This window comes from Notechis scutatus, chromosome 1 (assembly GCF_049901735.1).
Source record: "Notechis scutatus isolate UNSWTSFEM ecotype Mainland chromosome 1, rNotScu1.2, whole genome shotgun sequence".
In the NCBI taxonomy this organism is placed as follows: Eukaryota; Metazoa; Chordata; class Lepidosauria; order Squamata; family Elapidae; genus Notechis; species Notechis scutatus.
The window spans coordinates 129,722,483-129,747,189 of record NC_142009.1 but is presented as its reverse complement, the minus strand read 5'-3'; the positions used below and the strand labels follow the sequence as shown (position 1 = coordinate 129,747,189).

Sequence of the window (24,707 nt, the reverse complement as noted above, 5' to 3'; positions counted from 1 at the left end):
TACCCTAATTCTTACAATTGTTTTAGGGTGTTTTTTTTCCAGTTTTCTATCCTTTCACAAATATGCCAGTTAGGTATTTGTGTAACAGAGTAGATGACAGTACTCTCTTTTCCCATTGGGTGCTGCAACTTTCCTTCTTTATGTCTTCTGGGTATTTCCATTGGGTCATAACCAATTGAAATGGAGGCCAGTTTAAAGTGAAGGCTGCTAAACATGTGGAAATGAAAGTTATTCCTTGTTACTCCTTGATGGCTTAACAAAAGATTCCTCTTAGCAGCTGTCAGATGCTAATTTTTTAAAATCTTTTTTTATTGGCTTGCAGTACTGGATAATTACTTGAGGTATGTACTTGTAAATTGTTTAGAGATGTTTAATATAAGCATTATTACTAAACTTTAATAGCATCAGGATTAAAACTAGAGTTAAGTTAATCTGATGCTTCTAAAAACTATGTTTATTTTTTGTCTTTTTGTTTTTAATGTGTTAGTCGCCCTCGATCTCCAAATGATTTACTAGCCCTATTTCGATACCCAAGAGATCCTTACACTATTGAACAAGCAAGAGCTGGAGAAATATTTGAAAGGACACTACAACTAATTCAGGAACATGTACAAGATGGTTTAATGGTTGACCTTAATGGAACAAGTGAGTATTTTTCTTTTGCATACTGTAAGAGTGCATGATATGAGGCCAGAGTATTAAACCTCTTACCACCTCTCTTCTCATCCTGAATTGTTGCTTCTCTGTTGTGAATGTATATTCAAGGTTTGATTTCCTATGATCAGAGCCAGATTCCAATATATTCTGTGGCCCATTGTGTGACAACGGGTATGTATGTAATTTCATATCTTTTTTTCCTCCTCTCTACTGAATATAGTGAGAGAAATGTTATCCAGCAGTGCTTTTTCCATAAAATTCTGCCATCCAATGTGCAGTCACAAATAAATGTGTTACATGATTTGGCATAAGCAACTTTTTCCTTTTCCATTCTTGTCTCTTCTCATTTTTGTATCTGATGAGATTACTGTGTCATCATTAATTTTTTGTAACATGTCCAGTCTCCTCAATTAGCATCTGACAAATAACCATTTTCTGTTTCATGTTCCATTGGATCTGCACCCTATCTCTAATGTCAATCAGGAGATCTTGAGTTCAGAATTGTTCTATAGAATAAGTAAAAGTCAAAATAGATTTCTAAAAAGTTGAGTGAATCATAAATTTTCTGTGATCGAAACCGCTGGGTAAAGTATAAAAAGGGGCCAGCTGCCTTAAACTGGGGGAATTAAATTATAAATACCAGTGCAATCAGAAACACAAGGGAAGGGAGACAGGGGGCGGGGAGAGCAAGATGAAACTACAGAAAATAACCAGAAGCAAGGATTGTGGTCTTCAAGACTAGATTCTCACAATTGGTAACGATGTTCATCTCAAATGAAAGAAAAATAAAATAATTATTTCTTCAATCTGCCATTTTATTGGGAAAGCCCAAATAAAAATAGATGTTTGGTATTTATAAAAGCAATATCAGTTTTTGTCTTGGTATTATGTACAAGCATCCAGTGTTTCAAAAATAAGCCTAAGCGTTTCAAAAACCAAACCTTGCTATATATCAGATGAAATCTCTAGGATGAGTCTAATTTGGATTTTTCTGCTTAATTCTAGAAGCAGCAGAAGTTAAAATTCAAAAGCAATTATTTAGTCATTCTTCCATTATCTGGCTGTTCTCTATACTTCTGAAATGTGTTGCAAAGAAATGAAATTGACTTAATAAAACAATCTAGTGTTATTAACCAGATTTAGCATGTGAAAAGAAATATCTCTTGCTTAGCATTTTTCCTGTGTTTTGACTGTTTCTACAACTTAAAACTTAACTTCAGATTCTAGATTAAGAAATGTGCAAGATTTGTGAGCCTCTGCTTTGTCAATTTGTAACATCACCCGATTGAGTAACGTACGCTTTTCCCAAGGATGTCTACAGCTGAATAGATCATATATGCAGCTATTTATCACATGGTTGTTACATATACAAATACCAAAGCCAAATTGGTCAGAATATATTTGACTAGTTAAAACAAAATAAATGCACCATTCAACTGTTTTTTAAAAATATATATAAAATAATGCAATTTCCTTATTAAATAATCACTAACATTATTGATGTTGATGTGTATTAAAAGATAATACCCAAGTAATCCTGGCAAAAACTAATTTCAGGTTTAATACTGTTCATTTATTACCTCATGATAGCTAGATTTTAAATTCCTCTTCAGTCTTCATCATACACATTGTGCCTACCCAAGCACAGTATAAGGAGCCCGATACCAAGGTTTGCTTGGCAATAGAGTTATTAACTCCGGGCAGAAATTTGGCTTTGGTATTTGTATATGTAACAACCATGTGATAAATAGCTGCATATATGATCTATTCAGCTTTACATTTAAGTAAAGTTGTGGATCAGTAAAGATCTTGCCTATTTTTACAAAGTGTGTGTAGGGTATCGTCCAGGAGTTTTTACATCTGCAACATTTCCTAACACATTCTTCCAGTAATTTACTTAACAGTCAAGAAATTAATCTTCGCTGCAAAAATACTTCTGAATCACTGCTTTCTGGCCAATTTCATAGCATTTTTTGAACAGTCTTAGCAGAGTAGCAATTTTATAAGCCACTGTTTTTATTTTGACTGTCAGCTAGTTAAAGAATTTTGATTGATCAGCCATAGTCTTTGAACCAATAAATGGATTACATTAAGTAATGCCTTTTGGGATATCATCAGAAATTAAACTTCAGAAATTTCATATTGGCTTCCATATTTAGCTTACACACCAAAATATTTTTAATTTTTCTTCTTTATTTCCTGTTACCCGATGATCTATAGAACTAAAAGACCTTAAAATACAGAATGCCTGCTCAAGGTGATCTTTAGCCAGTCATTCTGTCTGCTTAATAAACTGATAAAAATGTATTTGAGGTTTATTTCACTACTTTTAATAGCACTGATTGATTGATTTGATTTTTATCCTGCCTTTATTACTTTATGAGTAACATATTTTTCTCTCTTTCACCTGTTTTAGGTTATCATTATAATGATCTGGTATCCCCGCAGTACTTGAATCTGATCGCTAACCTATCAGGCTGCACTGCCCATAGGCGTGTGAATAACTGTTCAGACATGTGCTACCATCAGAAATACAGAACACACGATGGCACCTGCAATAATCTCCAGCATCCAATGTGGGGAGCGTCTCTAACGGCCTTTGAACGAATGCTGAAATCAGTCTATGAAAATGGTTTTAATTTGCCAAGAGGCATCGGACCTAATCGACGTTACAACGGACATACGCTCCCAATGCCACGTTTGGTATCAACTACGTTAATAGGGACTGAAACAATAACTCCAGACGACCAGTTCAGTCATATGCTAATGCAGTGGGGCCAATTCCTGGATCATGACCTTGACTCCACGGTGGCTGCCCTAAGCGAAGCCAGATTTTCAGACGGTCAGCATTGCAGTTCAGTTTGTACCAATGACCCTCCGTGTTTCTCTATCATGATCCCACCCAATGATCCTCGGGTCAGAAATGGAGCACGGTGCATGTTTTTTGTACGTTCCAGTCCCGTGTGTGGAAGTGGCATGACCTCCCTTCTCATGAACTCTGTCTACCCACGAGAACAGATCAATCAGTTGACCTCGTACATCGACGCATCCAATGTATACGGCAGTTCGGAGCACGAAGCGCAAGCGGTCAGGGACGTGGCAAGTCACAGGGGCCTCCTGAGGCAGGGTATTGTGCAGAGATCCGGAAAACCTCTCCTTCCATTTGCGACTGGCCCTCCAACAGAGTGTATGAGGGATGAGAATGAGAGCCCAATTCCCTGCTTCTTAGCTGGAGACCATCGAGCCAATGAACAGCTGGGACTCACCAGTATGCACACACTGTGGTTTCGGGAACACAACAGAATTGCTACTGAATTACTGAAGCTGAACCCACACTGGGATGGCGATACAATATATCATGAAACACGTAAAATCGTTGGTGCGGAGATGCAGCATATAACCTACAGCCACTGGCTGCCTAAAATCCTGGGAGTAGTAGGCTTGAAGATGCTCGGCGAATATAAAGGTTATGATCCCAACGTTAATTCTGGCATCACCAACGAATTTGCAACTGCAGCTTTTAGGTTTGGACACACATTGATCAATCCCATCCTCTATCGGCTGGATGAGAATTTCGAAACTATTCCACAGGGCCATATCTCTCTCCATAAAGCTTTCTTTTCCCCATTCCGGATTGTAAACGAAGGAGGCATTGATCCGCTCCTTCGAGGGTTATTTGGCACTGCTGGTAAGATGCGTGTGACTTCTCAGTTGTTGAACACTGAACTGACGGAGAGACTTTTCTCCATGGCACGAGCAGTAGCTCTAGATTTGGCTGCGATGAATATTCAGAGAGGGAGAGATCATGGAATCCCACCATACCATGAATTTAGAGTTTACTGTAATCTGTCTTCCACACACACATTTGAAGATCTAAAAAATGAAATAAAGAATCCTGAAATCAGAGAAAAACTCAAGCGGTAAGCTCCCAATGTCAATGCTATTTTTATTGGTAAGTTATCGAGGTGTTCTAACAGACAGGAGAAGCTATTCATGCCAGAACTGTACGATGTATACGTGAAACTTCCCATATATTGGTTTCATACATATATTTCAGAAGGAGATCCAAATCCATTTTTTATTATATTGGGTGAAGGTTTTAATCTTCTCATATGCAGATAGTCCTTGACTTATAACCACAACTGAGCTCAAAATTTCCATTGCTAAACGAGACAATTGCTCAGTGAGTTTTGCCCCATTTTATGACCTTTCTTCCCACAGTTATTGAGCAAATCACTGCAGTTGTTAAGTTAGTCACACAATTGTTAAGTGAATGACACTTGCCTACTGACTTTGCTTGTCAGAAGGTCACAAAAGATGATCCTGGGACACTGCAATCGTCATAAATACGTGCCAGTTTCCAAGAGACTGAATTTGGATCACATGGGCATGGGGATGTTGCAACGGTTCTAAGTGTGAAAATCAGTCCTATGTTACTTTTTTCAGTACCATAATAATGTCAGTCACTAAATGAATGGTTGTAAATCAAGGTTTACCTGTACTATAAAAGTAAAGAGATAACTTCTCTGCTTTCTGAGCTGCATTGTTTAGTTTAGTTTAGTTTATTGTCATTGCACTCATACAACAAAATTAAATGCCATCTTCAGTGTACATTGTAACTATAAAAATAAAACACAAACACACATCCTTCACATTCTATACAATTCAATTGAAACCCCCTGATATTGCGTTAATATTGCACTATACAGTAGAATTCAATATAGTTAACTGCTCTGGGATAGCTGTTTTTCAGCCTATTTGTCATTGTTTTCATTATCCTGTACCGTCTTGCAGTTAGTTGGTAATAGTTCCCCCCCCAAAAAAGGGTTCCCAGGATGAGATGGATCTTTGAGAATGCTTTGAACTTTCTTAACTTCAGCAGGAGCTATAAAGCTCTTCCAAAGAGGGGAGAGGGCAACCCATGATCTTCTGGGCATTAACCCTCTGGAGTGCTTTCCTATCTGCCACTGTGCAATTGGCAAACCATACAGAGGTGCAGTATGTTAAGATCCTCTCTGTGGTGCAGCGGTAGAAGGTCACCAGCAGTTTTTCATTCAGTTGTTGTTTCCTGAGAAATTTACCAGTAATTTACCAGTAAATTTCTGGTTTGAGATTGATTATTACCTATAAAGCCTTACATCATTTGGCCTAATCCTTTGCAGGGCTATCTGTTTCCTGTGGTATTTGCCTGCCCTGTAGATGACAGACTTGCTCCCAGTAATTACACATGTCACCTAGAGGGACCCAGGGAGCAGGTCTGCAATGTCTGTCCCCTGAACATCACCCCTATCCAGAGATTAGTTTGGCCTCCACCTGGCTCTTCTTCAAGTTAATATTAAAAACATGGCTCTTTCCTCAGGCCTTGGGTAGCTTGCCTGGCGCATCCCTCTAGTTTGGGGCTGATGTGAGAAGGGGGGTGTTTTTGCTAATTTCACTGTTCCCTTGGACAGTTTTCCTTCTTGTATAACATTTTTCCTGTTTGGGGTTTAATGAAGCTATTCAGAGTCTTTTTGGCAGTTGGGTAGCCTGGAAATAGGATAGATAAATAAGTAAACCATGTAATTCCTGAAGAGAAGGCTGAATTGCTCCTCTCCTCCCCCACCATCCTAGCATCTCCTTGACCTTTCTAAGGGATCTAGGAAATATTAACATTTGCAGTTGTAGGGCCTGTGAATATAAATATCTCTGTCCGCAAGCTGTCAGTTTTCCTTTAGAAGGCTGAATACAAATATTTAAGCCGCCCAGAAATCCATGAAGTTATGTTAAGTAGAATTTATTATTGAGCAGCTAAGAAGTCATGATGAAAAAATGCTAATAACTGCCACATGTCCAGTGCAAGTGTGGTTCATATAAAGAATGGTCAAATTCCTTGTGCCTGTTTCCCCTCTTTCTCCTCCTCCTCTTCTTCTTCCTCCCTGTGGAAAGGAATTTGTGATGTTTATGTTATTTAAACGTCTCTGAGAGGAAAAAAACTCTTCTCTTTTGGAGGTAACTCTTTTTTGTTTTGGTAACAGCAACATCTAGACATCCAGTTGTTTACTTTTAACTGTGTAAGAACTGAATTTCACATAAGATTTCATATAACAAATGTTTACTCTAAATGAAGGGCCTTAATTCATGGGCAATGGGAAATGTAGATAATCAACTCATTCTTCATTGTAGCTCTTTTCTCTAGTTTTCATAGTTATTCCCTGGATTTGAAGGAATTCAGTTTTTATTTTAATAGTGTATTTTTGTTACTTATTGTCTTGTACATGAAGGCTTCTCACATCCATATATTATTATAAAATCATTTTTGAAATATTTTTTTTAAAAAATAAAACTATTTCCTGATATTCTAAATGGAAAATAGCATAGAAATAGTTTTATTTTTAAAAAAATCTTTCATAGTGTGTTCACATTTGGATGGCTATACAGTATAACAAGCTTTACATATGAAGAACGGCAGTGTACAGATTTTGCCAGATGTTTTCCTGGATGAAGTAAGCTACAGAGAAAGTTATTTGAACCAACCAAAGTTTATTATGTTGGCTATCGTATTCTGTACCAGCTGATCAGGTATACAGAACCCATGTTTTGGAAATCAGCTTATACTATATAAGATTGATGCTTCTTTACCTTTTTAAAAAACATTTTTACAAAGCTAGAGAATCTACTATTTTTTTCTACCAGTATGCAGTTAATTTCTATCTTTGAAGACAGTTGCATTCTACACAGGTTCCAAATACAGTCTTTCTGTAACATGTGCAGAAAACAGTGACTGTTTGTTTTGAACTTTCTAGATTCAGAACTAAATCTAGTGAGTACTGTTTCAAATTAACACATAGAAAATGTGTCACGTGAAAATTGAACAAAAAGATATAACAAATCCAGAATAATATTTTTAGTTATAGTTTTTAAAATTCAACATAATACTGAATTCATACTTTGGGTCATCTGCAATCATTTATTTTTCTTGTATAGATTATATGGTTCACCACTGAACATAGATTTATTTCCTGCTCTTATACTAGAAGATCTAGTTCCTGGAAGCAGGTTGGGACCTACACTGATGTGTCTTTTGAGCACACAGTTTAAACGTCTTCGAGATGGAGACAGGTAAGTTTGGTATAAAAACTAATCATACTACACTTTGAAGAGTTCCAGTCAAAAGATAACAACCTAAAACAGTGAGCAATCTTTCCCTTTGCAACTCACTCTATCATTTGTGAAGGGTGATTTCTTCACAAGTATTGGCACAGGAATCGGCAGCTGAGAAGTCTTAAAGTTTAGAAGTATATACTTTACTGTGTGAAGCGAATAGCAATAGCACTTAGACTTATGTATACCGCTTCACAGTGCTTTACAGCCCTCTCTAAATGGTTTACAGAGTCGGCCTATTGCTCCCCAACAATCTGAGTTCTCATTCAACTGATCTCGGAAAGATGGAAGGCCGACTCAACCTTGAGCTGGATCGAACTCATGGCAGTGGGCAGAATTAGCCTGCAATACTGCATTCTAATCACTATGTCACCGCACAATGTATGCAGGGTTTAGGATGACAAGGAAGCTTTTGCATGCAAAGCTCTTCTTGTCAAGGATTCCTTGTTGCATGCCATTATATTGTCATTATGGACATTGATGCTTTGCTGATTGAAAGCATGATAGAAGGCATAGTAAAGCTTTGCAGCTCATTTGAGTTATCTGTGATGTGTTTAGATTTATTCAGATAATGCCAAAAAGCATGTCTCAACTAGAAATATAGGTACGGTTTTTTAAATAATTTAGAACTTTTCCAAGAACTATCAGAAACAACAATGTAAAGAAAAAAAAAGTCCATTGTAATGAGTAATTCTGCCATTAAATATAACCATACTTTAAATGTCCTGTTAACGTGAATATATTCCTTCCTTTTCTTAGTACTGAGTCCTTTTTCTGTCACACTGAATACTGACTAAGACTTTATGCTTACTTCATGTGAGACTACAGGTTATGGTATGAGAACCCAGGTGTGTTTAGTCCAGCTCAGTTAACTCAGATCAAGCAGTCATCCCTTGCAAGAGTTCTCTGTGACAATGGGGACAACATAACCAGAGTGCAACGTGATGTTTTTAGAGTGGCTGAATTCCCACATGGCTATGGAAGCTGTGCTGAAGTTCCTAAAGTGGATCTCAGGATGTGGCAAGACTGCTGCGAAGGTATAGCGATGTGTATTCCGCTCCCTCTTTTTCCGTCTTCTTTGAAAACGCAAGGCTTACAGGTTTCAAGTAAAATAACATTGTGAAATGCAGGAAGTCCTCGACTTATGACAGTTTGTTTAGTGACCGTTCCAAGTTACAACGGCACTGAAAAAAGTGACTTTTATGACCGTTTTTTTTTTCACACGACCATTGCGGTATCCTCATGGTAACATGATCAACTGACCCATATTTATGACGGTGGCAGTCTCTTGGTGGTCATGTGATCTCCTTTTGCGGCCTTCTGATGAGCAAAGTCATCGAGGGCGCCAGATTCATTTAGCAACCATGTTACTAACTTAATAACTGGTGATTCACTTAAGTGTGGCAAGAGAAGTTGTAAAATGGGGGAAGCTCACTTAACAAAGGTCTCGCTTAACAACAGAAATTTTGCGCTCAATTGTGGTTGCAAATCGAGGACTACCTATACTTATCCTGTGTAGGCAAGTCTGATAAAGTTAGTTATAAAATTGTTCTTCCCATTAACTCAGGCTTCTAACCTCCATGCACAGATCTAATTGAACGTTCCTGTCTTAGAGGAGACCTGATTTCACATCTCCTTTGAAGGTCCCTGGGAGGCCTCCTGGATGATGTGTTCTAATTCCTATGTAAACCACTCATTGTATGAGGTAGATGTTTCCTAGCGTGAGCTGCTCATATTTTGTAAACAACACCAGTTCAATCTGAGGCAACACGTTAGTTCCCATCATCTTGCTCTTTAAGCTTCCCTGAGTTTACATTTCTGAGATAGAACCGTCTAGGGCATGGCAGATTGTATCAGCCAAAGTAGTAACCCATACCTCAAATAATCTGGCAAGAGTTGGTATAGAATTGGGCCCTTGACTTAGCAGCTAGCTTCTCAAATAAAAACTTTAAAAGCTTTTTATCTTTAAGAAATTAGAGGGCAACCAGTGAGGAGCATTGAATAGAGATAGGAGAGTAGACTATGGCTGCTTGTTAACAGACAAATGATCCAAAAATTAGTTAATATGCACAGAAATTGTCTGCCTTTATTTTCTGCCTCTCCAGTAGAAGAGAGCTTAAATCCCACGTGATTTCACAACTTCTCAACATTTCTCAGGAGCCTTATTCCTAGAAAAGATTGACTAATGTTGTTGCTTACTTCATCATTAGCAAGCATTCCCCATAATTATGAGGGAGGTCTGTTTTGATGTTCCCTGGGTGGGATAAAGTTATGGGAAATGGAGCAGAATCATTGCACCAGTAAAGACACCCGTCCCCCTTTTGAACAAGGTCTGAATTAGAGGATGTGTGGACTCAATTTAAAAAGCAGCCAGGTTCCTTGAACTGGGGAAGTTTTAGAGTGCTTTAAATTTGCTAATTAGATTGGTCTCCAGTGACTTTAGTTTGTTCTTTAGCGATTGGTAAAAACTCCTCACCATTATGAGATGAAGCAAATACTAATGTACTAATGTACAGCTACTTGTTATGTAATAGCCACCACTTGGTTTGAGAGTGTGTATGTGTATCTATCTATAACTATGACTATCTAATACCTATATATCTTTACCTGTGGGACTGATTGGATAGGTTGTAGGGGTGGCACCAAAATATACTTTTATAATATTTTATGTATATATATTAAATTATTGTATTTTATTCCAATTTCATTTTAAATTGTATTTTATTCCAATTTCATTTTAAATTGTTTTAATCAGTTTTTAGTAATATTTTGTGTCTGGAACTTTGCACTTGGATATGGCCCAAGGGCTAATCAATAAAGTAAACTGAACTCTAAACTCAACTCCTTACCCTATTGGAACAATAAATTTGTGATAAAAATTGCTAACCATCATTCTAGATTATTTGTGTGTTAAAATATATTACAATACAAATTTCTGTGAACAAGCACTTCTTAGTTTGGTATAATTCAAATTCCACAGTTTATTCAGTTATTCCGTATTCCTGCTTGCGTTTGTAAAGTAGACAATATCTGTTTTTATTATTTCCTGTTTCTTTACTCTTAAATATTTTTTCCAGGTTCTGTATTAAAGTATGATTTTTTTAAAAAAAAATATTTTGTCTTTGGAACATTTAAGCAAGGACCAACTTAATCATAGCAACACACAGACAAACACACACAGCAACTTTTCTTCTCCATAGTATAAAACCAGAAAATGGTCTGTTTCACTGTGTGATAGTTGGTTAGTATAAGCTTTGTCTTATTTTCGTCTGTAACCACTGACAATTACTCTGTGTCTTCCACTCAACATCTAGGATGTCTAACTAAGTAGGACTGTGATAAGAGAGGTCAAGTCTCTCTGCTTTCACGTCACAGATTTACCTAGTTAGATGTCCTTGATGTTTGTTCAGACTACCCAGAACAGTACTGTCAGTGGAGCATTTTGATGAACAAACCTATTAAGAGATAACAAATTTTCTCATAGAATGCTGTTTCACCAACTAAATTATCATTATTAATATCAAAGGGATCCAGAAAATATTTTGCAAAGAATCCTATGCTATCATCTTCTACAGCAGTGGTCCCCAACCTTTTTTATGCCGCGGCCCAGTACCGGCATCAGCTGGGCGCCGCCATCTTGTTTTGATGAAAAAGTGCTTCCGGTGAGCTCACCGGAAGCACTTTTTCATCAAAACAAGATAGCGGCGCCAGCACTTCGGTGAGCTTTTCCGGGTAGAAATGGCTTTCTACCCGGAAAAGCTCACCGAAAGCATGGCGCCGCCATCTTGTTTTGATGAAAAGTGCTTCCGGTGAGCTTTTTACCCGGAAAAACTCACCGGAAGCACTTTTTCATCAAAACAAGATGGCGGCGCCCAGCAATCCAGCGGCCCGGTAGGATTTGTTCCACGGACCGGGACTGGTCCTCGGACCGGTGGTTGGGGACCCCTGTTCTACAGGCTGTCTAACACCTATTCCTCATTAAATAATGCATTTATCATACTCTAACCATGAAGTTTCACTGATAAAAATGGAAAGGATATATTTTAATTTTCTAATACAATATTTTCTGTTGTGGAAGAAATATTATTTATTCACATCTTAATAAAGTTTGGGATCTTCTGTTTAATTTCAGACTGCAGAACTAGAGGACAGTTCAATGCATTTTCTTACCACTTCCGAGGAAGGCGCTCTCTTGATTATAGTTTTCGGGAAGATAAGCCTTCAAAATATCTAAAAATTCCAAGAGCATCAAGGTATATATCATAGTTTTGTTTTCTTGCTACTTTTAACATTTATTGTACTGCTTAGGATTTAGTTATTTGAAGCATAGGAACCCAAAACATCCTAGCAAGTGTTTTTTAATCCGATCTAGGTCTAAGATTTTATTTTGATCAACTTGATTTTTTTTCCCTTCCATCATTTCAATTTTGGGGAAATGTCTATAGCTTGCCAACCTGTTTGATAAGTCAAAAAATACTTCAAAAACAATTCCTAGTTAGGTGTAATATTACAACAAATTTTCAAGGTTCCAATGAGAAATTCCAGGGAGTAATTTTAAAAACTGCATACTGCCCTTTTAGAAAAAGGGCAAATGCAGATTGTGGCTGCATTTTAAAATCTCCTTTTCTGGCATTCATTTTTAAACTCCATTAATTTCTGGCATTTCATTTTAAAACTCCACAAAATTAAAAAGCATGTTTGGGCTATTATTTATTTCACAATTCACAAATTTGCTTCCCAAATACAGCACAGCCTAGGATTCTGTTAATTATTCACTTAGCATTAGCTTGAATCCATTTAGGATTAGGGCTAGATAAGCAGTCTAGGGTTGACGTGTCACTTTTCTTGATTAGGCTCAACACACCAGGTCCAATAGGAGTTGTGATCTTGTGACTCCACCATTATGTGGGAGGGGGTATGGATGTCATTATCCACTCAGGATCATGACCTGGTGATGGCTACATCACATGGGGTTATTTACTTTGATGACATCACTGATTGCACTCATGTCAGAAGGACCGAGGGGCTTCCGGGTTGAAAGGATTAGCAGGTGACATCACCATTGCCTGGGGACGCCCAGTTGGGAGGTTCCTTTCGTGTCTCCGGTAGGAGTTGGAGGGAAGGAGAGGAGCTCACCTCATCCCATGGCAGCACTCGGGTATCAGAGGCCAACCCAGCATCCCAACCATGTGAACCATGTGCTCCCACATCACTGATTGAACAAACAGCTAAGGCATTTCAAAGTTAGTATACGGGTAGTCCTCAATTTATGACAACGTTCAAAATTTCCATTGTTTAGCAAGACAGTTGTTAAATGGTTCCCCCCCCCCCCATTTTGTAAGCTTTCTTGCCACAATTGTTAAGTGAATCACTGCAGTTGTTAAGTTAGCAAAAATCATCATGGCATTAACCGATTTCTTGCCACCCAGCTTCCTGACTCTGTGCCCCGGGCATAGAGTTCTCCATCATTTCCAAATTTATTCCAAAAATATCAGAATTATCCAGAAGATATTTAGAGATGGCCAGCAAACGTATAATAAAAGAAAAGGACAAGGCCATTTCAACTGGATAGAAACCACTGTTGTTGTTGTTTTTTTTTAAAGACTGGTAAAAGTCTCAGGAAGAAGTATTTATCCTGCACAATAGGGGTCTATTTCAAGGATGGAGTCTCAGAAGCAGTGAGCTGTACTAGATTCAGCAGTACCCCAAGACAAAATATTTGAGTTCATTGATAATTTAAAAAGCTTTGATGTACTTCATTAATCCTGACCAAGGTCCCACAAGCAAGATCCCTCCCTTTCTAGCCCTTCTGTAAGATAAAGATTCTTTTCTAGTATTAAGGAGGAAGCATGGTAAGATTTACTGCTGGCAACATATTTTCTAGATTTAATAGTCTACATGCTTTCATAACATTGAAGAACCATCATCGTGTCTATTTTTTATTTGGCTTGGCTGAGCAACTACATTCAACATATGGAACCAGAATCAATTGCCTATTAGTATGTTGAAAAAAAAAATCATTGCATGTGTTGCATGTAACACATAAACTATAGATAGATTATTCTTGTAATACATGGAACTAATCATAATTTCATGAACAAATACAACTTACTAATTTTCTAAACTTCGGTTGCAGTGATTTAAACCAGTGATCCCCATAACCTTTTTTATGCCGCGCCCGGTACCGCATCAGCTGGGCGCTGCGGCCCGGTATCAAGCACCAACTGGGCGCGTCGCTATCTTTGACGATAAAAGTGCTTCCGGTAACTCACCGAAGCACTTTTTCGCCAAAAGATGGCGGCGCTAAGCGCCGTGAGCTTTTTCGGGTAGAAATGGCTTTCTACCCGAAAGCTCACCGCGAGTCGCTGTTGAGCCGCCATCTTTTTGATGAAAGTGCCCGGTGAGCTTTCTACCCGGAAAAGCTCACCGGAAGCACTTTTTTTATCAAAAAGATGGCGGCATTCCAGCAACCAGCGCCCGGTAAGACTTGTTCCGCTGATCGCATCACGTCCGCGGGACCGGCGGTTGGGGACCCCTGATTTAAACTATACTTGTACTCAAATTTCTCAACCAGCAAATTGGGTGAGATAACTCATTAAAGATAGCCTGTTTGATAACAAGCTAGACAGTCAGATTTGTTTAAATCAACGATGCCTCTTCTGCACAATGTGTAACTTACTTTTCTTCTTGTTTCAGTTTTACAAGAGGGAATACATTCTTTAACGGCACTACTTCCTCCTTGGATGAGCACAAAAAAGCCTCCACAATGAATGATTTCAAAGAATTTGTCGGAGATATGCAAAAAACAATTACAGACCTCAGAAAACAGGTAAGCGTGAAAGGTTCTTCAAACAACATTAAACACTAAAATATTTTTGCAGTCAGTTTAAGAGTTGAAGGGGTACTCCAACAGAGTAGCGGGGTGGCAATTTTCACTTATTCTCCATGCCACCAAAACGTGCTTGGGGCAATTTGTGGACATACTATGGTTCCTTAAAGGTGGTGGCAGTGATTGTAGAATTGTGGAAAATCAGTAGAAATGTCTGTTATATCACCATCTCTTCATGAACGAATTTCAGTTATAATTTGCATGATTTAGGAAAATGTATTTGTGTAATAGACAATTGCTTAATGTTTTCATTCAAGCAAGGTATTATTGAGGTCAAATATTATTCTGGATTAGGATTTGAGATTTTCAGATTCAAGTTTACCTCACTCATGAAAACTCACTTTCTTATAACGCATTCTAACCAGTGGTGGGATTCAAAATTTTTTACTACCGGTTCTGTGGGCATCACTTGGTGGGCGTAGCATGGCTTGGTGGGTGTGGCTTGGTGGGCGTGGCAGGGGAAGGATACTGTAAAATCTCCATTCCCACCCCACTCCAGGGGAAGGATACCATCGGTTCTCCGAACTACTCAAAATTTCCACTACCAGTTCTCCAGAACTGGTCAGAACCTGCTGAATACCACCTCTGACTCTAACCTACAGGGTTGTGTGGGCAAAAGTTGGAGGAAGGACTATTATATATAAACTGACTTGAGTTCCTAGGAGAGACATGTCATATAAATCTAGCAAAACTGTGGTGCAGAAATTATCATTTGGTTTGAACCAGGACAATCCAGATTCATATTAGCTTTGTAAAGCTCTGTGAGTGACCTTAGATCAGTTGCCTTCCAAACAGAAATGTGTAAAGATAAAGTTCAGGGACAAATTGCACTAAAAAAGGAGAAGAAAAAACATCCAAGAAAGTATTTGTCTTTTCTTCCTCATGTATTTCTGTTCTACAGTCTCTTTACACTTCGAATCCAAGATACATGTATGAAATGCAGAACTGAATTTGGCCAATAGTTTTTACCTGATTAAATGTACTTATAACTGGGTTATCACTGTGTGTCTCCATCACATCCTTCTGATTCTCCTCTAACTCTTTGTTTAATTAATGGAGAAGCACAATTCTTCCCAAATCAGCCTGGTTTGAGTCTGTTGTTTCTTCTTTTTAAGGATGGAGTGATGAAACAGGCTTATATCCTAAATGACATTTTTTTCCCCCAGGCAAGGAACATATGGAGGGGGTTATTTTTAATGCACAAAATGTCAAATAAATTACAAAGATAGCCTATGACTTTTTAGCTGCTGAATGCCTCCCTTTTCTTATTGTCGTGCAAAACAACTTTAGTATCTCATGTATCATATGTTGCCATCTTACTGCAGAATTTCTCAGTAAAACGAACATGACATATCATGAGAATTTTGAAGGGTGTTCTATGACTTTGTTGCATTGCACATAAAAGAAAACAGAAATCCTTTTGGCACTGATGGATAAACAACATGTCTCCTGTTCAGATAAAGAAACTTGAGTCACGGCTCAGTAGAACCGAATGTACTGATGAAAACGGCAAATCTTATTCCAGTAATGACACATGGAAAAAAGACCCCTGCACCACATGTGAATGCAAGGTGAGTTTAACATGCTTTTAGGTACACATATATGCATGTCTTCTTGGCCATTTGTCTCCTGGCATTTAGTGAATCTTCCTGATAAATTTGTTGAGGGCTGCAACTTTCTACGTTTATCCTCAGAAGCTTCTTTTTTGCTTGTATGAAAATGTAATTGTTATCATAGTTTCACAGTGTTTGGGCTCTGCCGCTTTGACTGCCAAGGAGACAAGCTGCTGCTGTTCAACTGACTGGATTGTCTCCTTGCCAAAGGAATTTCTGCCAGAGAATGTAGAATTGGCAAATTGGGCTTCCTGAACAATCTCAACTGCTGCTACTTTTTTTTTTTTTTTTGCTTTTCTTAGAAAACTAGAGCAGGTTTCTAGCCCATTTGGCTATGAAACTAATCTTTCTCACATAGACACATACACACACACACACACACACACACACACACCAATAACCCAACAAAGGGATAGTTTAGCTCACAGTATTCTGTTCTGGCCTGGGGTTACCACGCACTTCAGTGCCTGGAATTTCTCTTGTCCTCTTAATGGTGAGTGAAACCAAAATAAATGCTGTTGAATCAGAATAAAGTCGGGCAGTTTGCAGAACTTTTACCCTATTAAATTTAACCAATCTTCAGGACAAACTAATTCTGAATTACTGCCTCTGTATTTTCTGTACCCACTTGAGTTTGTTTATTTGAAGGGGAAATCTTGCAGTCCTGCTAGAATGACTTGGAAGTAAGTCTCATCAAACCTGGTATGACTCACTTCTAAGAAGATCCCCGTAGTAATGCACTGTGTGTCTGTTATTGCACAGTCGTATTTGAAAGTTTGAGACAATCCAGCTATGGCCTGTATAAAGCGTGTGTGTTTAGCGAGGAGGCTTCTGATCCATAAAAATTTACACATTGTGAAATGTTTTTAAAATGTCCTAGGCCTTGGAGGTACAGTAGTGTGTGTGCTTCTGCAAGAAATTAAAACAACTAGTCCCTGGAAACATTCTGGAGCCCTGACACCAAGAACATTTAATAACATAATGTTATATCTAGGGACTTAATAATGTAAATATTTCAACAGGAGATTAATGTTCATTTTGTTTTGGTGGGGAGCTGCCAAATATATATATATATGTGGCCGGGTTCAGAATTTCATCATGCAGCATTTGGTGTTTCCATTCATTAAAACTTGGGAAACCCCTCCTGGTTCAGAGCAAAGGCCCATGGAATTAAATAATTTGACTCACCCAGCAGACTATCAAAGGCATTGAAAAAAATCTAAGCATAAGAGCATGAAAATCCTTAGACAAAAGTGCAAAATACATTCTTAACAGATTCCTGACTTTTATAAAACCATGAAGTACTGAATGGAAAAAGCCTCTACAAGATTCTCTGCCTGTCTTGTCTGGAGATGGCTAGCAGTCATTGAACAAGCTGTTTGTTAGGGTTATAGTTTTATCATCATTGTTACTCCAGTGTATACCTTATCTTCCTGGATAATAGCATTTAAGGAACAGAGATCTCCATGATATATAAATGGAATGAGATCTCTTCGTCTTTAAAGATTCTCTTTGATCCAAAAATTGATTAATTTCAAGAAAACTAGTGACCCAGTCTAGTTACGAACAATTACATGCAAGGATGTTTTCCAGTATATCAAGCAACATGAAGCTTTCTCCATCTTGTTTTTCCATTGATTTGTGCATACATATTTTCATTCAGAATCCAGCAAGCAACTTAATGTTAAAATATTTACATAGCCTATACTATATTAGCAATACAGGCCCAAATCTATGTTCTTCAGTAATGTACGTGTTCATCTTATCCTTTCTTCTTCTTTTTTTTTTAAAGTAACTAAACTGTCACTCTACCTTTTCAAATGCAGGTTGGTCAGGTCACCTGTTATGTGGAATCGTGTCCATCACTTGATTGTGCTACACCTGTGAAGCTGAAGGGCATTTGCTGTCCCGTGTGCCTAAAACAAACTGTTAGCAAGGGAAATGCACCCTAAGTCCCAATTGTCACATGTCAAGTTATATTGATATCTGCTGATGGCAAATGCAGGTAACAGTAGGCTTTAAACCACAATAGAGAACCAAGATGTTAAAATAGCATTCAGATGATGGGGTAACAGTGTAAGAAAATCTATTTTACTTTCTTATCCATTGGAAAACTACAAGGTGAAAAGTATTGAAAGGGAATACACAGTGTTAGTCAAGATAATTTTATGTTGAAACTTCTCAGGTTCAAGAGACTAAAAACTGGTGCTATTTTTTTTAAAGCATTTGTTTAGTTTTTTTAGGATCCCAGATTGATTTTTCTTTCTTTGTACACTGGTAGGAAATCAGGTGCCATTGGAGGAAATAAGGTCCACATAACATAATGCCTGGGTTTACATACTGTATTATGTGGTTCTGTAAACCATGGCTTACTGCTAGGTGTATTTACAGCCATTATAGCTCAGTGAATGCACCATGGTAAAATCATGGCTTAGTGCAATATATGAACACAGATATTGCCTGCATTCATATATCATTCCACTGATACTTGACCATGTCATACTGAATAAACCACAATTGGTTGAATTCAGACAATGTTAGGTCTTCCATGCCTGGGCTACAGAACTCTGGAATACCACTAGATGACAGCAAAGGATGTATGAGAAAATAATATCTGGATTTTTGGATTCCAATTCTGGGGCACTGAATAATATACTAAACTATAAACTAAGTTTTTCAAAGACCAGGGTGACTGGTTTCACATAATTCAATAACCAGAACTAAATAAACCAAAGCAAATGTTTTAGTATGATACAACCACTAGGTCAGACCTGAAAGATACAGGTATTTGACTTAACAAGCTATTCGTGCCAGAATATCATTACCACAATAACACAATCGTACTTTATCTTGCAGTATCAATTCTAATTGAGTCTAAGAATAAAAAGAACCTTAATTTTGGCATCTAGTTTTAACACTCCTGTAAATCTATCCGATGCCTGCATCTATCATAATTTAACTCCCAGTATAATACAATGTTTCCCAAGTTTGCAAACTTCCATGTTTTTATGGATTTCAGTGCTAGAATTCCTTGGTCAGCCTGGCCTTTGCTTGATCATTCTTGGAGAGGAAGTCCAGACCAGTGGAAGTTGACAGGCTTGGAAAATTCAGATAAAATATTCATAAGTTTGTGGTGCATCAAGCTTCTGACTCCCCACCATGCCTTACTAGGGGAATGGCTATAACATAAGCATCAATAACATAATTCACAAATCTATGTATGCATGAGAAAAAAAGATACTGATGGAAAATAAAAATCATATCACATTCTCGCACTTTTAGCCTTTTGAAAAAATATGTACTTCTTGGTTTAAAGGGCAATTGCTCAGCTGCTTTACATTTTTTTCACCTGTGTTATGTTTCCCTGCTTATTTTGATTCTTGTCTTAGTGGAGATGCGTAGGCTTTCTGTACTTCCATTTCCTATCTAAATTCATCTTTCTTATGGATAGTACTGCAAACTTGCTTAAGTGATCCAAGAAATCTGCCACATCAGAACTTAATTTATAGATGTGAAATAATCCCAGAATTCAAATCTGTCTGAGAACTCTAATCCTTATGATATGTATATTGTCTGTATTCATTCAATGATAATATTTGACATTGCCCATTATTATAATATCTTCCAAGGTTGAGCCTCCTATTGAAAAAGAATGTGAGGATTGTTTCTTGGTGACTCATGCTTCATATTAATTCATAAATATTCATAAATATTCAGCATCTGCTGTTTTAGGCATCCATTATTCATTATTGATTTGCTAACAAGCATATATGTACTCTTACTTCCCTACTTTATATCTTATCCAAATAACCCATATTTGTGCTGAGAAATAAACCATTATGGAAGACTCCTTTATTATAATAAACCTTAGGCACAGAATGATGGCTGAAGGGGTCGGAGGCATTATGCTTTTCTGGAAAATATGTAATAGTAGAGAAATTAATCAAACAGGAGTTAAGAACCATCTTGGGAATATTATGTTTGCATATGACACAATCATTTTTGAACTCTATTATCTCTTCTAGCACCTTTCTGACATGTAACATACTTTCACTGCTAAGTGATTCTGACATCCCAGAATCTATTTTTCCTAATAGATTAGGGCTACCAGTTCAGCATTTCTTTGTTGCCATTTAGTGATTATCTGGATTCTAGGATCCCAGATCTGGTAGTCTTAAATAAATCCTCTTAGAAAATGCTCCAAGACAGTGGTTTTCAAACTTGGCAAATGTAGGATGTGTGGACTTCAACTTCCAGAATTCACTAATAAGCATGAATTACCCTCATCTTAACATGGTCAAGATTCAAAACATTGTCACAGAGCAGTGATGCATTAATCAATTATTCCAGAATTGATCTAAGTCAGGTTCAACAAAATTGCTCTTTGCATGACCTGGATCCTACTACAGTTTTAGATACAGATACAGCTATAGATGTAGATAACAGCATTTTTCGGCCTGAGTACCAGGAAGGTTTAAACTATGATTCTGCAATGTGCTTTTCCCCTGATTTGCTAACTCAGAAAATACCTTGAAAATGTGAACATAAAAGCCCCAGTAGATGAGGGTTTCAGGAAAAGATGGTTTGCTATGGATACAAACATCACACTTGTTAAGTGTACAGTTTTCCAGGAAAAGGCATCTTCAAAATTACATCCGCCTTCTGACCAGAATTATTATGTAGCCTGAAAACAAATTGTCATGCATTCATCGGTATGTAAAAGGCACCAGCCTTTAATGAAAATGCTGCTAAAGCTCCTCTAAAATATTTTGTGAACAAATGAGATGTACTAAAGCAGTATGCATAGAACAGCACCTAAACTTTATTGATCCTAGATGGATTGTTGAATGGTTTTGAAATAAAATCTATTAGTATGAAGGAATAAAATATTTCAAAATCTTTGGTTACATGGCACCTGTTTTCCCTACTTAGTACTTGTGTCAGAATCATGCTAAACATTACTGTTTGTGAATCTGTATGCCCAGATATGTGTTTTCAGGACTGTTGTTATTATGTCTATATTAATATACCACCATTTACCTTTATTTTCAATATTGCCTTTTTTATAACAAGCATGTATTATTACAGTCAGAGAAGAAAAGCTCTCATACCTCATTTTACCGATGTGTTTGTCTTCATGACTGGTTCTTCAATTCATGATGCAAATCATGAATTTGTAGAATTTAGCCATCTCCTGAAGTGACAATTTTCAGGGGTGAAAGTAATACCATATAGTTTCAAAAATAGAAATTAACCATGGAATTTGTTTAGTAAGTACTCTACCAGCATCTGTTTGTAGCTGTTTTAAGAACGTATTTTGGGAATACATAATAATTGACAAACAAATTTTACAGAACTGTTTAAATAGTACAATGTTAAACATCTTTATTTAAAAATAAGCCCAAACTCAGTAGGAGTTATAACCAGATAAACAGGTACAGGGTGGAACTCAAAATTCCTAGATAAAAGATTTGACTTTGATGCCAATGAAGTGAAGACATACTTCAAAAATTGTACTTTATTTTAAGATTACCTCTTAGGCCTTTCAGTACCTCAGTAAATTCTGTATTTTCACAGTCCAGATCACATTTTTCCTATAGGGATTTTCTCTAGAAATATTTCATATTTGGGCAAATTAACAAATTATCATAGATAACCATAACTGAAGCATGTTCCTGCAGATATAAAACAAGTTGAAATCTTAACAATTATTAATGACCATTTATTTTGGTGCTGCAGCTACACTAAAAAAACAAAACCTGCTCAGGTATTTTGCAAATCTATTCAAAGTAAGTCATACTAAATGTCGGGGGGGTGTCTATACCCAAATAAAAGGTATAGGATTGCACCATGGTAACTGAAGAGTATGTTTTCCAAGAATCCATAACCAAAGAACTCTGGCTTCCTATATTGAAATAAAACAAATATTTTATCAGTAGGCTATCAGATCTCCATGCAAAAATCTAGTAAGTCATTGAAGAGAAGGTTTGCAGCCCATTTCTGTTAACACTATAATCAATATTGTTCAAATAGTATGTAAAATGATGTAACTTCCAGCATTTATAGCTAAACAAATAGCAGGAAATGATTGGTGTTAAAACAGATTAGGAAATAGACCTAATTCTGTAATTATCACGTAAATCAAATATTATAAAATGATTTATTTTTTACATTTTTTGCCAATTAAAAATTCATGTAGCATTTTTGAGACAGTGGCCGATGGCTGAATGATCATTTTTCTCAGTATTTTGTTGGTGGCAATTGTTCCATATTTATTTACTTTGTTAAAATTCCTACCAAAAATAATTTTTTTACTTACTTTCTTGTACTTAATAAATCTACCAAAGAACTGTTTGCACTGTTATGAATGCTTTTCATTTACAATAAACAGGTCACGTTTTTTTAAGTTGGAGTCATGATACATTATTTCAAATGATTTAATCACACCATGAGCTGCACTAGTGAAATATGTAGACAGTAACAGAAGCATTGTGGGGAATTCAAATGTCAGGTGTTGCTAACACCATCCAAGCTAATCTTTTCTAAATATTGCCCTTATCTACTGTCTGTAAAAAGAACTTACAACCTCAGGACAATGCAAACTACCAGGTTGAGAACAGAAAGATGGATCACTAGGAGAAAAAATCTTTTCTGAAACTGAGGCCATTTCCAGAAGTTGCTAGTATAACATTTACATAGCCACACAATTAAAATTTCGGCTAGCAGTGTTTGCAGCAAGCCACCGAGACACCAAAACCAGAACACTTGACACAATGATAAAGGTAAAGGTTTCTCCTGTATATCCGGGTCTGACTTTAGGAGGCAGTGTTCATTTCTGTTTCTTGGCTGAGAGAGCCAGTGTTGTTGGAAGGCAATTTCTGTGGTCATCTGGCCAGCCTGACTATAGGCCAAAGGTGCACGGAATGCTGTTACCTTCCCACCAATGTAGTACCTATTTATCTACTCACACTTGCATGCTTTTGAACTGCTTAGGCAGGCAGGACCTGGGGCAAGGAACAGGAGCTCACCTCATTGCACAGCACACAGTTCTCGAACCAGGCTGTCAGGTTTCCAGCTGATAAGCTCAACATCTTTAATTGCTGAGCCACTGCTCCTCCGTCAATATGATACCATTGCACAAATGCCACCACTGCACAACTTGTGTTCTGACATCTGACGTGTGTGTACGTTGCAGCAGTTGTGTGGTGTCGCCATGCATATATAATTTGCTCTCCCTTCCCATCTCCAAACACCCATGCTTGTGAGCTGATGTAGTAAGATTCTACTTTCTAGTTTCAAGATATATATGTAAATATAGCTTGAGGCACATTTTCCTGATCAGCTGCCAGGTTATGTGAAAGGATAAGTCTTTATTCCGTGGGCTCTTTGCCATCTTTCTGATTGTGGACTCCTGCTTGAGTGACTGTGTTGGCCTATGGGAGCTCTTCTATGGGTCTTCATCTATGGGCGTGCCCATATTGTTTCTCCACAGAGCAATTTGCCAAGGTTTTTTTTCCCCTTTTCCCACTCTAGCCTAAGAAGTTCACAACCTTAATTTTTCATGCGGGTTTCTCATCCAAATATTAAGAAGGGCTAGGATTAATATTTGTATTAACCTTGAGAAGATGAGATAGAAAAAGTTGGTCAGATTACAAGATGGGATTGTGGTTTTACAAGAGTTCTTTAAGATCTAACAGTAATATAATTACTACATGCACAATCAGTCAGCTTCATCTCAATTTAGAAACTATAAAGCAGATTATCTTTGCTAGCTAGTGGCTGTGCGATTTCATTTCACATTCCAAATGTGGACTATCTTCCCATTTTTTATATTTTCAACTAATTTATTACAAAGTTCTGGTGAGCCAGTTGTTTTGCACCATTTTGCAAACCAGAAATTAGGACTGTTTTGAAATTACTGAACACCTCTTAGATGTTATGGTGAAAGACAAGAATCTGCCCTGTTTTGTTTGTCTCTAAGTTAGTTAAAATGAGTAACTCTTTCCCTCTCTTTCCTTCCTGTTTTCTTAAGAACTCAAGGTAATAAGCACCAGAATTTATCTTGATTTTTTTACCCTTAAAACAAGCAGTGGAGTCGGTTGCACAGAGACAATCAACCAGTGACTTTTTTTAAAGTAGATTGTTTGCTGTACGTGTTGGGATTTGCTATAGATCTGGCAAAAAAAAAAAAAAAGCTTCAAAGCTCCACTTCTGGTTATCTTTAGGATCTGCTGTGACCTTTGGGTATCACTGCTTTTGTTTGTTTTCTTAGCTTCTAAGCTTTCCCAAAAAGAACCTGGTTATCATCATCTATCTTACAGTTCAACATGCTGTCTTTTTCAAGGGCCACCCCTAGAAATTCATGTTTCCCTCAAACTACAAAAAATACTAACTACTAATTTTAAATA

General features: G+C 37.3%; 1 protein-coding gene across 2 annotated transcripts in view; it reads left to right on the top strand.

The window, feature by feature from the left end:
* PXDN (peroxidasin) overlaps nucleotides 1-22,705 on the top strand; it is a 91,437-nt gene extending 68,732 nt beyond the window's left edge. For both annotated transcript variants that reach the window (XM_026665292.2, XM_087945935.1), the window contains 8 exons: nucleotides 488-645; nucleotides 3,074-4,577; nucleotides 7,621-7,755; nucleotides 8,626-8,834; nucleotides 11,930-12,050; nucleotides 14,494-14,626; nucleotides 16,144-16,257; nucleotides 18,126-22,705. In XM_026665292.2, the coding sequence (XP_026521077.2) occupies nucleotides 488-645; nucleotides 3,074-4,577; nucleotides 7,621-7,755; nucleotides 8,626-8,834; nucleotides 11,930-12,050; nucleotides 14,494-14,626; nucleotides 16,144-16,257; nucleotides 18,126-18,251 (2,500 nt within the window). In that variant the 3' untranslated portion in view covers nucleotides 18,252-22,705. The remainder of the gene's footprint in view (nucleotides 1-487; nucleotides 646-3,073; nucleotides 4,578-7,620; nucleotides 7,756-8,625; nucleotides 8,835-11,929; nucleotides 12,051-14,493; nucleotides 14,627-16,143; nucleotides 16,258-18,125) is intronic.
* The last annotated feature ends 2,002 nt before the right edge of the window (nucleotides 22,706-24,707 follow it).